General features: G+C 45.6%; 1 protein-coding gene across 5 annotated transcripts; it reads left to right on the top strand.

Moving 5' to 3' along the window:
- The first annotated feature begins 289 nt into the window (after nucleotides 1-289).
- LOC310868237 (polyhomeotic homolog 3) lies at nucleotides 290-14,468 on the top strand. Of its 5 annotated transcripts, XM_083778572.1 has the most exons (13): nucleotides 651-765; nucleotides 1,835-2,534; nucleotides 3,535-3,681; nucleotides 4,465-4,545; nucleotides 4,970-5,186; nucleotides 5,509-6,684; nucleotides 7,223-7,444; nucleotides 7,508-7,605; nucleotides 8,186-8,357; nucleotides 9,130-9,241; nucleotides 10,108-10,228; nucleotides 11,240-11,543; nucleotides 13,048-14,468. In XM_083778572.1, exons 2-13 carry the CDS (start codon nucleotides 1,854-1,856, stop codon nucleotides 13,200-13,202), a joined length of 3,486 nt encoding a protein of 1,161 aa, XP_083634698.1. In that variant the 5' UTR covers nucleotides 651-765; nucleotides 1,835-1,853; the 3' UTR covers nucleotides 13,203-14,468. The 5 variants fall into 5 exon arrangements, with proteins under 5 accessions (XP_083634696.1, XP_083634698.1, XP_083634697.1 ...); XM_083778570.1 differs by lacking the exon at nucleotides 651-765 and adding an exon at nucleotides 290-383 and having other exon boundaries at nucleotides 7,223-7,605; XM_083778571.1 differs by having other exon boundaries at nucleotides 7,223-7,605; nucleotides 11,258-11,543.
- The last annotated feature ends 227 nt before the right edge of the window (nucleotides 14,469-14,695 follow it).

Below are 14,695 nucleotides of genomic sequence, written 5' to 3'. Positions count from 1 at the left end.
AATTGCCCAATACTGACAGCCGGTCAGCATTCATGCATCGATGAATGTCATGTATTTTAGCCTTTTAGGCCAATAAAAAAAGACTATACCAAACTTCCCACCCGTGACCCGTCCACCTCGGCTGCCGGACTACATCTGAAAATATATTTTTTGGTCATTGACATGAAAAAGTTAATAGAAGACAGTTGACAGACAGTGGCCTAGCTAGGCCTAGCCAATCGCAGCACAGCGCATCCGTCAGACGATCTCTCCGAGCTATGGGATCAACACTGTGCAACACACTACCGAGCGAGCGACTGCAAGGCCCTCCTCGTACTCGTAGCCGTTGCACGGTGGCCCCAAAGCGGGGCTGCTGCGGTTGGCAACGCGGACGGAGCAGCAAGGTATGGCTTGTTTGCATTGGCTTCAAAGAAAGCGGAATACTTAGGTTAGGTGGTTAAACGTAGGCTGTTCTGCACATCCTACCAATACCGACACGTGGCCTATGCATAGCCTAAGCACAAACACACATGACTGGGTAGTAAACATTGCATCTTTCGTGCTGCAATGTTAGGTTACGGGCTTATTAAAAGAAATCCCAGTCTGGGGGTTTGTGACGCGCTCCTGCGCTGTCAGACGAGGAAGTGAGGTTTTACGCACGCCCATTTCAGTTGGGGGAGAAAAAAGAAAAAAACGTTGATCAGATACAGTCAACAGACTTTCTATAAACATGCAAACGCCTCTGGATGTGGGATAATAGCTTGCCGACCGTCGCTGATTTCGGGGGTAGGTAAAGAAGACCTCTGTGCGTTTTGGAGGAGACGGGTCTCTGTTTAATACGCAGCTGTTGAAATGTTATTAGCTGGAGACTTGTTCTGTGCGAGGCCTGCCTGACAGTCTACCATCTTTATTTTTTAATCGCCGTTATGATTATCTAGGCCCCGGATTGCCAGTTGCGTTCGTTCGCTGTCACTATGTTATGATCGCCTACCTTACATGCATGTTAACATACGTGTCGCCTACTGGCCAGATGCTGAGCGCCCGTGTCGCACCTGCTTGCTTGCGCGATGATGGTGCATGCATTTAGCTGACTTTTCTCACCTCCCCGACTGATTGAGAACTTCCATTAGGCTACTACATACATCCATGTGCTCGTGTACATTAGCCTATATTATATTGATGTACTGTAGGTTTATTAAAAAAAACAAAAAAAGAACACCATGCACCATGCTATGTTTCTTCTCAAGCGAGGCCTTAATTAAACGCGAGGTGGTTCAGATTCAGAATCAATAAGTTGGCTGCACGAGTCCTTGCGCATGATTGAAGACTGAAGGCCAGCTATATATGGACTAATATTTTATGTAGGCTATATATAACATATACCGTATAGATACCCAGGCATGCATGCATTTGGGGGTTTGATGCTGCTCTAAATCCCTAAACGTTGCTTCACTGAGTAGATATGGTAATAAAGCGCGTACAACACCCTTAAAAGCGGTATAGGTGTTCAAGTAGCTGGAGTCGCTTAATTGACCTACAGGTCTACTCTAATTAAATACAAAAATTCAAATCAATGTATTAAAAAAATACGGGAGTTATTTGACTGACCACATTTCAGAGTTGTATAAAGGTGTGTAGTCTAGGCTACTATCTGGGGGAAAATGATAGCAATATCAAAATTACTGTTGGTAATTAAAGTCATTATTACAAGTAGTCAATTTATGTTTGTGATTGACAAAAATAGCAAATGGTGAACTTCAGGTGAGGATTTATTTCATAAATGGGTATTGTTTTGAAATAAATAATATAGAGTTCTCCCTTGTTTCTTAATAATTCATCTGTTGTGTTCCCACAGTGTGACAACTATTTTAAGGATGGAGAGAGAGCCGGTCCGGCAGAGCCAATCAGATCATGGGAATGCCACCAACGGTGATAACCGCACCGCTCCCACCCCCACCCCGCCTCGGCTCACCCCCAACCCCACCATCCTGGACTCCACTCACCCCGCGCAGACGCCCACCTCTTCCCCCCCTCCCCCTCCCCTCACCCCGGCTCCCTCGCTCTCCGCCGCGGCGCACGTCCCCAAGACGGTGGCGGCGACGGCAGCCATCGTCGGGGCTCCTCCGCCCCCCCACATCCTGGTCCCCGCCCCCCCGAGGCTCACCTCCACCGGCACCCCCATACTGCGCACGTACTCCCGGCCCATCCTGCCCTCCCCGATGGGCGGCGTGCCCAAAATGTCCTCCTCCGCCGTCCCGGCGATACTTGCCCTGAGCTCCTCGTCCTCCCTCCGTCTCTCGGCTCGCTCCCCGCTTACGTCCAACAACGTGTCCCCCTCCTCCTCCTCTTCCCCCACGGCGGCCAGCGCTCCTCCTCCTCTGCCCTTCTCCTCTATGGCGTCCTCCGTCTCTCCCTCTGTGACCCACAGCGATGCCACCACGCCGCCGCCCAAGAGTTCCGCCGTCCTGACCAATGGGAACGCACGGCCCATGTCCACACATACTTCCACAGCGATCACACCGTTCCACACTCCAGCCAGTCCGACCGGCAGACAGGTAGATATGGAATGTGCATGTCACAATGTGTGGACACGCATGCACACTTACACATGTAGTACTCTAAAGCTGCGTTCAGACCTGAATATATATGTTCGCCTCGGTTCGGTTCGCAGGCCAGGGATTTTGAGTGTAGATGTATTGAAAGCATATTTGTTTAAATGTAATTTGCTAATCAAGATTTTGTACATTTTGAAAGATTCATGGGAACTATTTGCACTATTTGTAAGTGGTTGATGTGGTTAGCAGTTGTATACTGTGAATCTCTGTGAATCTGTGAATCCCTTTGGTCACGGGGTCAGGCCTTGTTTTAGTTTCAGTTTCAGTGTAGTATTTTTCATTTCCTCCGTTTCCTTTTTATCTGTCTTGGCTTCCAGCCCACCCACAAACACGCATACATACATAGATCATTCACAGTTTCTTATACACGTGGGCAGACGTGTGCATTCATTCAACATTCATGCTGTATCTGTCACTGTGCCAGTGCCACATGGGTTACTTTGCATTGCATTCAAAACTCAACATTTGCATTGTTTGTTTTTCTTGGTGTCCCCCTGTGCGCACGTTCATGCACACTGTTTGTCTGTCTAATATAATGCCTGGTATACTGTACTTAGTTGCATGCCAATGACGAGTATGAAAATAGCAAATCCACAAGCTCATGCGACGTGATACGCTGTGAGTTTGAATGCCTGCTATTTTTGTTGTGCAATATGATGTGTAGCAAAGTCTAAATAACGTCTAAGAAATGATAACGCATGTCCACTGAGGCTTTTTTTCCTCTGGCTGAAAACGGCAAAGCACTGGCCAAACAACGCTTACTAAAGCCCAAGTTGAAAATAGTTCAGCTCCAGCTCCACGCCACACTGCTGCACTCGCATTGTAAACAAAAAAACATAAAAACATAATATGCGTAAAGAAAATCTTGTTGGACACGTAAGTGTAAGTGTGCAGATATTCTCATTCTATACCTCACATGCTTTGTTGTTGTTTGTTCCAGGTGACACAAGCTCTAGGCACACCTGGTCTTGTGAGAGCCAATCAGATCCACACACCTGTCAGACAGAGGGTATCCCAGCAGGCATTGCTCCTGGGGAAAGGCCTCAAAGGGTCTGGCCAAGACCAGGCGCTGCTAAGAGCTCAGATGGTAATAAACACAGACACACACACACATTATGCATGTAGTCACATATGCAAGAGCACACACACGCACACACGCACGCACGCACACACATACACACACACACACACACACACACACACACACACACACACACACAGTCAGACACACTAACTTTGTTTAAAAAAATACATAACCAAAAAAGTGCTGAATGCATACACATTATACATTACATAATTTCAAACAAAAGCACTCACTTAGTGATTGTGACATTATAATTAAGCTGTAACACCATGATTAAACACCCATAGCTAAAACAAATTGCTATGATATTTTGTGCTATAATCGTAACATAGCATAGCGTAAAGTGTATTATTGCATTTATAACATGGCTTCTGGCAATTAGCGACCAGTTTCAGCCACAGTTCAACCAGAAACATTGTGGTTGCTAAGGCACCTCTCAGGCATTTTGCTGTGCATGGGGAGTTCAATTCAACCATGGTATAATGCACACTGTAAACACTCAAGATGTTAGTAATAGCAACACTGAGTGCACTATAATATAATATCTGAATATTACACGTCACATATAGGCAATCTACAAGAAGAAAGAAATGTATATAAAAAACGTTTCACCTGCAATTACAAATATTGCTAAATTATTTATATTATTATATTTTCGATTAACTTTTATAATAGATTTATTTTGATTAACTTTTGCACTCTTACTCTCATATTAAAGCACTTGCTTGAAAGCCTGCTGTGCCTATGCTCCTATCCTTTCTTCCTGTCCTTCTCTCTGTCGGGCAGCTGATTCTCACGTCTGCCATGCGGCCTAGCCCTTCCTCTTCCTCTCGTCCTTCCTCTTCCTCCCTTCCTGCTTCTGCTCAGGTGAGCCGCTCCGCAAGTGTACTATGTACACTGTGTGTGTGTGTGTGTGTGTGTGTGTGTGTGTGTGTGTGTGTGTGTGTGTGTGTGTGTGTGTGTGTGTGTGTGTGTGTGCGTGCATGTGTGCGTGCATGCGTGCGTGCGTGTGTGTATGTTTGTGTGCGTGTGTTTGCATGTGCAGGACAGGTATAACAAATGGATTTTCAGTCTTAAAGGGAAGCATCTCTCTTTTAACTCATCTCCATTCTCCTCTACTCTCTTATCCTCTCCTCTTCTCTCCTCCATTCTCCTGTCTTATCCTCTCCTCTTCTCCATTCTCCTGTCTTATCCTCTCCTCTTCTCTCCTCCATTCTCCTGTCTTATCCTCTCCTCTTCTCTCCTCCATTCTCCTGTCTTATCCTCTCCTCCATTCTCCTCTCCTCCGCAGCTCCAGAGTCTAACCCTGAGGCCTCCTCCTCCAGGGACCATCACCATCCCTCCTTCTCTTCGTCTCAAACGCCCCATCTCCTCCTCGGCGCCCCCTCCCCTCTCTCGTGGCCGCAGCCCTCTGTTCCCGCCCCTCAGGCCACGGCCACAGCCCAGCGTCGTGGTAACGGAGAGCCTGTCCATGCCCGTTCGTCCACACCTGTCAGTCCCGCCTCCCAGTAAGTTGCCGTGGAGACGGTGATGAAGGACATGTGGCATTTGCATGGTGTAGTGTTGTCTTTGTTTGTGTTATGTGTCGGACTGCAACTATCAATTATATTGATTATGTAATTGATAACTTTTTTGATTAATCAAATAATCAATTAAGCACTTATGGCTTATTTTACACGCAAAAATATAGAAAATAACATCTACAAGAAGCAACGCAATGAGTCATGATTTTTTTTCTTTTTTCTTCTTTTTCTCCCTTTTTTCCTCTGAACTGTCATCACACTGCTTAATTTGTTCTCTCTCTCTCTCTCTCTCTCTCTCTCTCTCTAGCCCTCTATTCTCAGGTGAGGGCCGTCCCACTGAGACCCAGGCTTCATTCTCCTAACGGCCACTGTGGGGCGCCCCCAAGGCAGAGTCCAGCTCTTCAACCAATCACCACCTCCGCTCCCGCCCACACCAGTCAAGCCCCTCCCACCAATAGGCACATGGTTGCCCTCAAGGCCTGTCCGTTATCTCAAGCCAACCAATCCCAGCATGCCGCGATGTCCATGGCCGCCTCCCCGTTCGAGCGCTCGCCTTCGGCGGCCAGGCAGCTGCAGATCATCGCCCTCTCCTCGGGCCGCCAATCACAACAGGGCAACAGCGTGCATGCCACGCACTCCTCAGTCCAATCCGCTCCATCTACCGCCGTGGAAAACCCCGAACCCGGCAACCAATTACAGAGGACTTTGGGAAGCGGAGACACGCCCCATCTCCTTCAACAACCTCTGAACCCCTCAATGCCAAAAACAACTTCTTCTTCTTCTCCTCTGTCCTCTCCTCCCTCTCTCCTGTGTCCCTCCTCCCCTGGAGGGCCTCCAATTGGCCTGGCTCCCCCACAAACTCACGGCCTCCTGGTCCGTCAAGGGGAGAAGCAGGCGGGGGAGGAGCAAAGAGACAAGGGGAGAGGAGGCCAGACAGGGCCGAGGTGCGGAGGTGGAGACGAGGACATTGTGGGGAAAGACATGAGGGTGAACGTGAGAGATGACCAAAGAGGAGCGGAGGCCAAGGCGCAGGAGGAGGAGAGGAAGGGTCCGGCGAGCAACATCATGGAGACGGTCGTCACGGAGGAGCAGAAAGCCCAAAGTGTTACGGGCCAGGAGGAGCGGATGGAGGTGACCGAGGAAGGAGAGAAGGAGAGAGAGAGGACAGTAGGAGGTGAAAAAGAGGAGGAGCCGGAGGACGAGGAAAGGGAGAACCCTATGGACCAGGCCGAAAACCTGAGCCTTCAGAACCTCCATCGGCACCAGAACTCAGAGCCCAACAACCCGGAACCAAACTCGCACCCGGCTACGATTCAAAAGCCAAGCGCGCCAGAAGCCAAGGTCACAATGCCGGGTCTAGTAGCGACAAGCTCGCTGCCAGAGCCGTCTGCACAGAACCAGAAGCTGGCGGAAGCTCAAAGGGAGCCAAAAGGTCACGAGGACCTCTGTGAGAACATGTCCACCCAGTCGGACAACCAATCAGGTGGCAATCACAAAACACAGCGTAGCTTAGTCTTATCGTCTGTCGTTGCTAGCTCCGTTGCATTGTGTATGTGCATTGTGTATGTATTTGCACAGCAATAAAACACACAAAGAGGAGAATACACATTCACAGTTGGAATAATAGCTTAAAAGGCAAAATATATCAGAAGCTTTCCAGTTTGACCTTTATTTCTCTTCCAAACAGTGCGCACACACTGTATAAACACATAGCACACTGACACATACAGTATATATTTATATATGTACATAGAGGCTCAAATGTACACATACATAATGCATATAGTTGACACTTGCCGTCCAGCAAAAAAACGAGTAGGCATATCTTCGTATTTCAACGTATTATGTTTTATGTTTTCGCAAATTATTCATCTGAAGAGTTTCCACCTGTGATATGCACATAGATACGCACACACACACCCCAGAGACTGGTGTCAATAAAGTTATTCTGTATAAGAATGACGCAGTGGTCATTTTATCAAGCTAACATCTTCCTCTCTCTCTCTCTCCGCTGCCTCCAGCTCTCTCCAGCCTCTCGTCACAGTCTCCCCCCTCCTCCCCCTTCATCACTCCGTCCTCAGACCACACCCCCTTCCTACCTCCCACCTCTGCTCAGCCCGCCCACGCGGCCAACCTCAGCCTCGTCATGCCTCTGCGCCAGCCTGACAAAAGCACCCGGTCACAGGAAGAAGAAGCAGGGAACCTGGACCCGTCGGAGGACGAGGAGTCCGAGAGCAGCAACAGGCGCTGGGCTCCGAGGCCGTGGCCAGAGGGGAGGCAGGTGGAGGACGAGGAGTCCGAGAGCAACAGGCGCTGGGCTCCGAGGCCGTGGCCAGAGGGGAGGCAGGTTCTGACCCACCTGGTGGAGGGCTTTGTCATCCAGGAGGGCCTGCAGCCGTTCCCTGTAGGTACCAACGCACACACAAACACACACACACACACACACACACACTGTCGGGAGGAAACCTAACTCGTTTCCTGAGCTCACAAGGCGTTGCTGTTCTATGACACTGGCACGCAACTAAGTATAAATCAGGCACAACTCCAACCCTAACCAATAAATCTAACCTCTAAATCGCTAATCCTAACCCATCAATTGTAAGCATATATCCAAACCATAAAACAACCCTTTCTCTTGGGAGGTCCAGACCTCACAGGTTTCTCTTGTAAAAGAGATGTCTGATAGAAATCAACCACCATGTCTCAAATTCTACTATACTTGCGGACTTTTGGCCCTCACAACTGGTGGTAGTACAAATACACACACACACACACACACACAAACACGCTTTGTAGCATTAAAGGTAAAGGTTAAACCTCATGAACATTAGCGTCCCTATTCTGAGAAATGTGGAAGATCATGTTTGATTCTGACGCAACGACACACAACAACCAGTTAGACAACTGACTGGTGAAATATATCCTCTTCTCAGCCAGTACTTGTTGCAGTTCAGTTGTAGCTTTGATGGATGTCCCGCCTGCAGGTGAATCGCAACTCGCTGCTGGTTGAGTCTGGACGGTCGACGACCCCACCCCCGCCCCAGGAAGTGAACGGGACCAATGGGACGGCAGCGTTCCCCGAGAACGAGCGGTTGGAACACTCCACCGACACGGACGAGGGAGAGAGAGGCGCTGCAGATGACCCTGGTGGGACCGGTACGTTTACTGGTTTACACTGTAGGCTGGGAATTAGAACACATTTTTAGTCCATGGTCACAAGAATTTATTTGACAATACATATACTGTATACAATAAACAAGGTAATCGCGTACATACAATGCAGAGAAACAGTGTAGTGCCTCAAGTAACTAGGAGAGCCCAGCAGTGTTGTTTTTGGCAGCAGATTTTAGTTTTAGTCATAGTCTCTTGAATAGTTTTAGTAACTTGGAATGTTTTAGTGTTAGTCTTGTTTTAGTCGACTAAATATTGTATGATTTTAGTCGACTAAAATGTATTTTGGTGGGCCTTGATGCTGTCGTAATGGATGATTTTACACTTGCTGAAAATAGCCGCAACGCAATGCAACCAAGTGTAAAATGACTTATAGTGGATCTCTTGTCCACTAGTCCCTTCCTATAACATTTTAGTCTAGTTTTTATTTCTTGACGAAATTGACGATATATTTTGTCTTAGTTTTAGTCATCGTAGCTTAGTTTTATTTAGTTTCCATTTAGTTTTCGTCAGTGAAAAAAGGTAGTCGACGAACATTTTTCGTCAAAGTTTTAGTCGACGAAAACAACACTGGAGCCCAGGTAAACCAAGAACCTGGTATGAGTCCATACAATATACTATCAAAATTGCAATCTGTACGTTGAAACTACAGGATATACCAGGTAAACAATGAACCCAGCATCTGTTTAAATAACCTGCTAGTTAAATACATTTACATTGTGGCTTCTCTCTCTCTCTCTCTCTCTCTCTCTCTCAGACTCTGGTCAGAAGGACAGAGTGGTGCTGCACTGTCAGTTCTGTGGGAAAAGAGGCCATGCCCACAACTTCATGCGTTCCAAGCGCTTCTGCTCCACTTCCTGTGCACGAGGGTGAGGAAGAGCGTGTGATTGGCTAACACCCATAAAGGGGTGGGCCCCCTCCTTCCTAAAACGGAAGCGAGATTATTTTGTGGATCGTTTGTGGCCGGGACTCCGTTATCTTTCAAGAAGATAAATGTCTTCTAGTGACGTGAATAAGCGTCGAGAAAATATTATACATCAAGATGACAGTGCAACTGTTACGCTGCCTAACAGTAGTTTAAATTAATGCAAATAAATTGCAGAAAATAAACTCTAAGTCAGGAGGTTAAATCGAATTGATAACTGGTTGTCAATGTCGGGTGTGAAGAGCTCCAGGGAGTCCAAATGCGCCTTATGGGTCCATGAGAGTGTACAGATGGACCCGTAAGGTTCCATTTGAACCTAAAACGCCTGCGGTTTCCAAGGCTAATTTGGACCTGACGCGGAAGATTCCTAACAGTGTAGAATGGGGTCCCGGAGATACATATTTATATCAGATGGGGTCCATGGCCATCTGCATTGACATTTAAAACGGTTGAGAATCATTGTAAGACAGTTCACCTCCAAACATTTCACAAAATGTATTACGTGTACCATGACACGTGCATTGTGAAATGTCAGGCAGGAAGTGGTGGAGACACACACACACACACACACACACACACACACACACACACACACAGGTGTCATGTACAGAGCACACATGCAGAGACAACCTGTGCTCACCTGTCTTTATGTCTGTGTTACTTTTTTCTCTCACTTTCTTTCACCTATTTGCATTTATCTTCTCCTCTGTTCTCTTCCACTCTTGCTGTTTCATGATTTCACTCTGCCCCCTTTTATCTGTCTCCTCCATATCTCTCTCTCTCTCTCTCTCTCTCTCTCTCTCTCTTTAGGTTTAATGTTCGTTTGACTAAGCGTTTGCGGGCTTTGAGCGCATGCAGTCGCCCAGAGAGACCCAGACCAGTTCTCCAGCGGGCGGAGTCCGTCCCCGGGAAACCCCTTCTATTACGCCTGGTACGGACACATACTGTAATTCTAGACAATATTCAGTCATCACTTGGGCTATGCATACAGGAGTATACCGTTAGTATATATCATATGCAAAAGTATACAGAAATTGGACCCCAGACAATGATTTATATAAAGACGGAATTTAGAAATACATTCTCACGGTTTCCAAAAATGTGGATATACAGGTTTCCTCACTGGAACAAATAGAACAGGAAGAGGGAGCCACCAGTAATTGCCGAAGACGTAGAATGTATTAGGGAACCAATGTCACACAAAATAAAGCCCAGGTTTCAATCCTTTTAGCATTTAGTATTTCTATTAAACTGTACTCTTCTGTACTTTTTTTGACAAACCGTTTTCAATCATTCGAACCAATGATTTGCGATGGAATGAAACCATTGCGATATGTTAAAGAGAGAAATTGCAGCGGCCTGAATTAACTCTGTTGCAGGTGTTTGGCTGCGCTGTTTTGGGACTCGGTTACAAGTAGTTGCAAGTGGTTGTAAGTTGCAAGCATTTGTCAAGGAAATGTGGAATACCTAAGTTGTACATTTAAGGACATCATAAACCAAACCATGAGAAGCTGTTTTCTGTCCCCACTGACATTTGACCTGTGACTTGTGTGGTCTGGAGGGGTCTTCCTGATGTCATGTGTTAAGACCCACCTACTCCCTGAGGGGGGTAGTAATGTATTTAAGCTGAAGTCTAACTGAGATGTGGTGAGTCAGTACGGTGTTCCATTGTAACGCTTCACTACTGTCTCCGTATTCGAATACATTTATTCCAATACTCTGAAACTCTGAATTGTGTCTCTCTCATTATTTTGTTTAACTGTGTTATAAGTGCTCACCGAAAGATTGCATTAACACATTGCAAATAAATCATTGGTGTGGATTGGCCCAAAAGGGCTTGATTCTTTTTTTTTATTATTATAATTTAACATTTCCCCCTATAATGACATGCCCCAAATAGGGATTGTCTTACTTTATTATTAGTTCCGATTAACCTTTTCAGTCACGCGACTCCCTCCAGCCTCGGGTCCTGTGGACCGCCACCCGGCGAGAAGCAGAGGAGAAGGGGGAGGAGGAGGAAGAGGAGGAGGAGGAGAAGGACGGAGAGGAGGCAGATGAAGAGGAGGAACCTGCGGTTGTCATGACGACCAAGGCGGAGCGCCGGAGCGCGGCAAGAAGAACGAGGAGAACGGCGTCGGAGCCGCCCATGACCACCTCGACCCCGACGACCCCGACCACCACCTACAAGTCTGTCCCCGCCCACTGGAGCGTGGAGGAAGTGACGGCGTTCATACACACACTGCCAGGTAGCTTATCTACACACACACACACACACACTCAAACAAACTGGACAAACAGCGCAACAAACAATACAAAATATTAAATATCTGCTGCTAAAATATTGTATTTAGGATTTATAGTTATGTAACCATACATGGGAGTGGAAAACAGTGTAACCCTCCCAGTGTCTCAATCTCGACCTCTTTGCACACGACGATCTCTGTCACAGAGTAAACGGCAACGTGTGATTTACGCGATTTACGGCTTGGGTGTGTTGTAATAGTTAACACATGACCGCAGCCAGATGACGCTCAGGGCTTCTTTGCTTACTAATCAAATTAAGCGTTTCGCAAAATGCTGAGGCTTGTAAAGTATGTGTGTTGTGCGAGCTAGCTTACATGGCGTCTCCGTTGCTAAACTCACACAGTTGAACTGTAAGGCTGCAGTGCATAGCAAGCGGTCATAGGTTGCTTTGGATTAATATGAAACCAATATCAGATCCACTTTATTAACATTAATGATTAAGACACTAATATATGTTCTTATACAGCCTGAAGCCTTTCAATGCAACTTGGTTCATGCAACATACAGTTTCAGTGTATAAGGGATATACACTGAAACTGTATGTCAATTAACCAAGACATTCCATGCAGCTTTGTTGCATTCAGCCGAAGCACTTTGAACATTTTTGCAAAGATCTTCATGCTACAACCAATTAAAAACGTGACTTTCAGTTGCGCACTGCTGGTGACCAGCTGATACTCATTTACTGCAATGACACAATTTGTTTGTTAAAATGTAACAGATTATAAATCTTTAAAATACATTTTGAAAGGTTTTGTGAATTTGCAAGAACCTCATGCAACATGCAACTAACCAACAAAAAAATCACACCTGTGTGAAATGAGGGGCGCTCTTTTATAGGTGATATAATGATGACGTAAAACTAACAGTGTCAAAACACTGTTGTGTTGTTTATTAGCAATTTAAGAAATAAAAACAGGGTCTCATTGACTTCCATTGTAACTCGAAATAATTTATGGAATGGACTAGTTTGCCCATAATAAGGTAAGAAAACAACCCAAACCTAAAACAAAAGTGGTCTTACCCTTTAAAATCAATTTCTGCAATAGTGAAAATAGCTGATCTACAAATTCCCAAACGATTATTTTAACTACTTTTGACTATTTACCATTTTCTTTTCACCAGGTGTTTTCATCAGGACGGGGAGCAATTACTTTAGCATGCCAAGTGACTCCACCTTTCAGAACATAACATAAACATCTATGTTGTCATTGTAACTGTGGTACGATACAAACCGTGTCATTTTGACAGTGTGTGTTGAACTAGTGAAGAAGTACTCACATTTTTTATTCATGTAAAAGTATCAATACCCTATGGTAGAAGTAGTCTGTTAAAAGTTTGGTTTTCAAAATGTACTACTAAAAGTACAAAAGTATTGGCATTAAAAATACACTTTAAAGTAGTACTTTAAACTGATAGTTTGACTGGTTTCTCTTGCGGTTGCAGGCTGCAGTGAGGTGGCAGAGGCGTTCAGGATGCAGGAGATCGACGGCCAGGCGCTCCTGCTACTGACGGAGGATCACCTGATGACCAGCATGAACATCAAACTGGGACCAGCGCTCAAGATCTGTGCTCACATCAACGCACTCAGACACCAGTGAAGGGTGGAGGGGGGAGATGGGTAGAGAAAGCAAAGGGAGAGAGGGAAACGTTCACGGGAGTGAGGTTTGAACTTCAATTGTGTTACTGAATTCCATCCGTGTGTGTGTGTGCACGTACGTGTGTATCAGAGGGAGAAAGAGAGAGAGAGAGAGGGAATATGATATGACATGGCAATAAAAGTTCAAGCTCTAGAATTACTTTTCTGTGACATTTCCTGTCTGACAGAGAAGTGGTTTGACGAAGGGAGGGTATAGCAGGGATGTCAAATACATAGGAATAAAACCAGTTTGAAAGCTTCCACAATTCCTCTGAATGAATTGTTAAATAAATAAAATACCAGCTCATGTGGTTAGAGTGTCCATCCTGAGACTGGTAGGTCGAGGACCCGGGGTTCAGAGTCCCCTGGTCGAGTCATACCAAAGACTATAAAAATGGGACCCAATGCCTCCCTGCTTGGCACTCAGCATCAAGGGCTGGATTAGGGGTAGGTCCCTGGGACATATACTAGCATCTTGTCCAGGGGATGTACTTGTACGTCAAAGCTGCCTGGACAGGCTCAAAGCCACATGGCTCGAGAAATGTTGGTTCCCATGACTACTACTTACCTTACGTTATTGTTAAACACATTTAGGGGGTCCATTCTGATGTGTTGTCATGGGTCCCCCCCCAGAAATCCAAGCACCTCTCCTGTGGAATGAGGACCTGATGGAAGCCAAGTCCATGGCACTGGAGAGAAACAAAAGTCATATGAAAAGAAATCATTGATTTTTAATTTATAAGATTCTAAATTGAGGGTGGCCTTAAGAGATGGGAGACAGTGATGTGAATGGCAGAGAGGTGGAGTAAGGAATTGGCAGTTAGCCATTTTGGAACCTCCATCTGTAGCAGGAGTTTTTTTGTATCTTTGTGTATATTTTCCAAAGCGGCTGGAGAGTGTAAATTTGAAGCTATGTCAACGAAGGATTTTGAACATTTAATATATGAAAATTTTGTCTATTTTAGTTTGGTTTTTTTAGAGCTTGAGGTCAACGAGAAATCTATTCAGTAGAAAAAACATAAACATGTGCAAAGAAGAAAAATAACACGTAGACTTTGTAAGTGATTAATCAAAGTTTCATGTTTTATATCACGTTAACCTCTGGACAAAAGTATGTCTTTGTGGATTTGAAAAAGGTCACTATCAGGGTAGAGACTGATGTCTTTAATTGTCACATTTTTATCGTATCCTGCTCGAAATTATTTAATAAATGAATTAATCAAGTTAATGCAATTTGCTTTTCGTTTTTCTGTGACCTAAAATGGTGGAGACGGGAGAGGATGTTGGAATGAGATGCTGTTTCGTTTACGCAGCAGTAGAGGGCGGTGGTAAGTAAGATAATTTATACTGCCAACGGGCCAAAAACCACAGATAAGAACAGGACATATGGAGACCAGGATTCTTACAGACACAAATCTGGATTTTATAAACCCAGGCTATTTAAATTCATATCAC

Source organism: Protomyctophum parallelum, assembly GCF_964188405.1.
Source record: "Protomyctophum parallelum genome assembly, chromosome: 12".
In the NCBI taxonomy this organism is placed as follows: Eukaryota; Metazoa; Chordata; class Actinopteri; order Myctophiformes; family Myctophidae; genus Protomyctophum; species Protomyctophum parallelum.
This window is presented reverse-complemented; position numbering and strand designations above follow the sequence as displayed.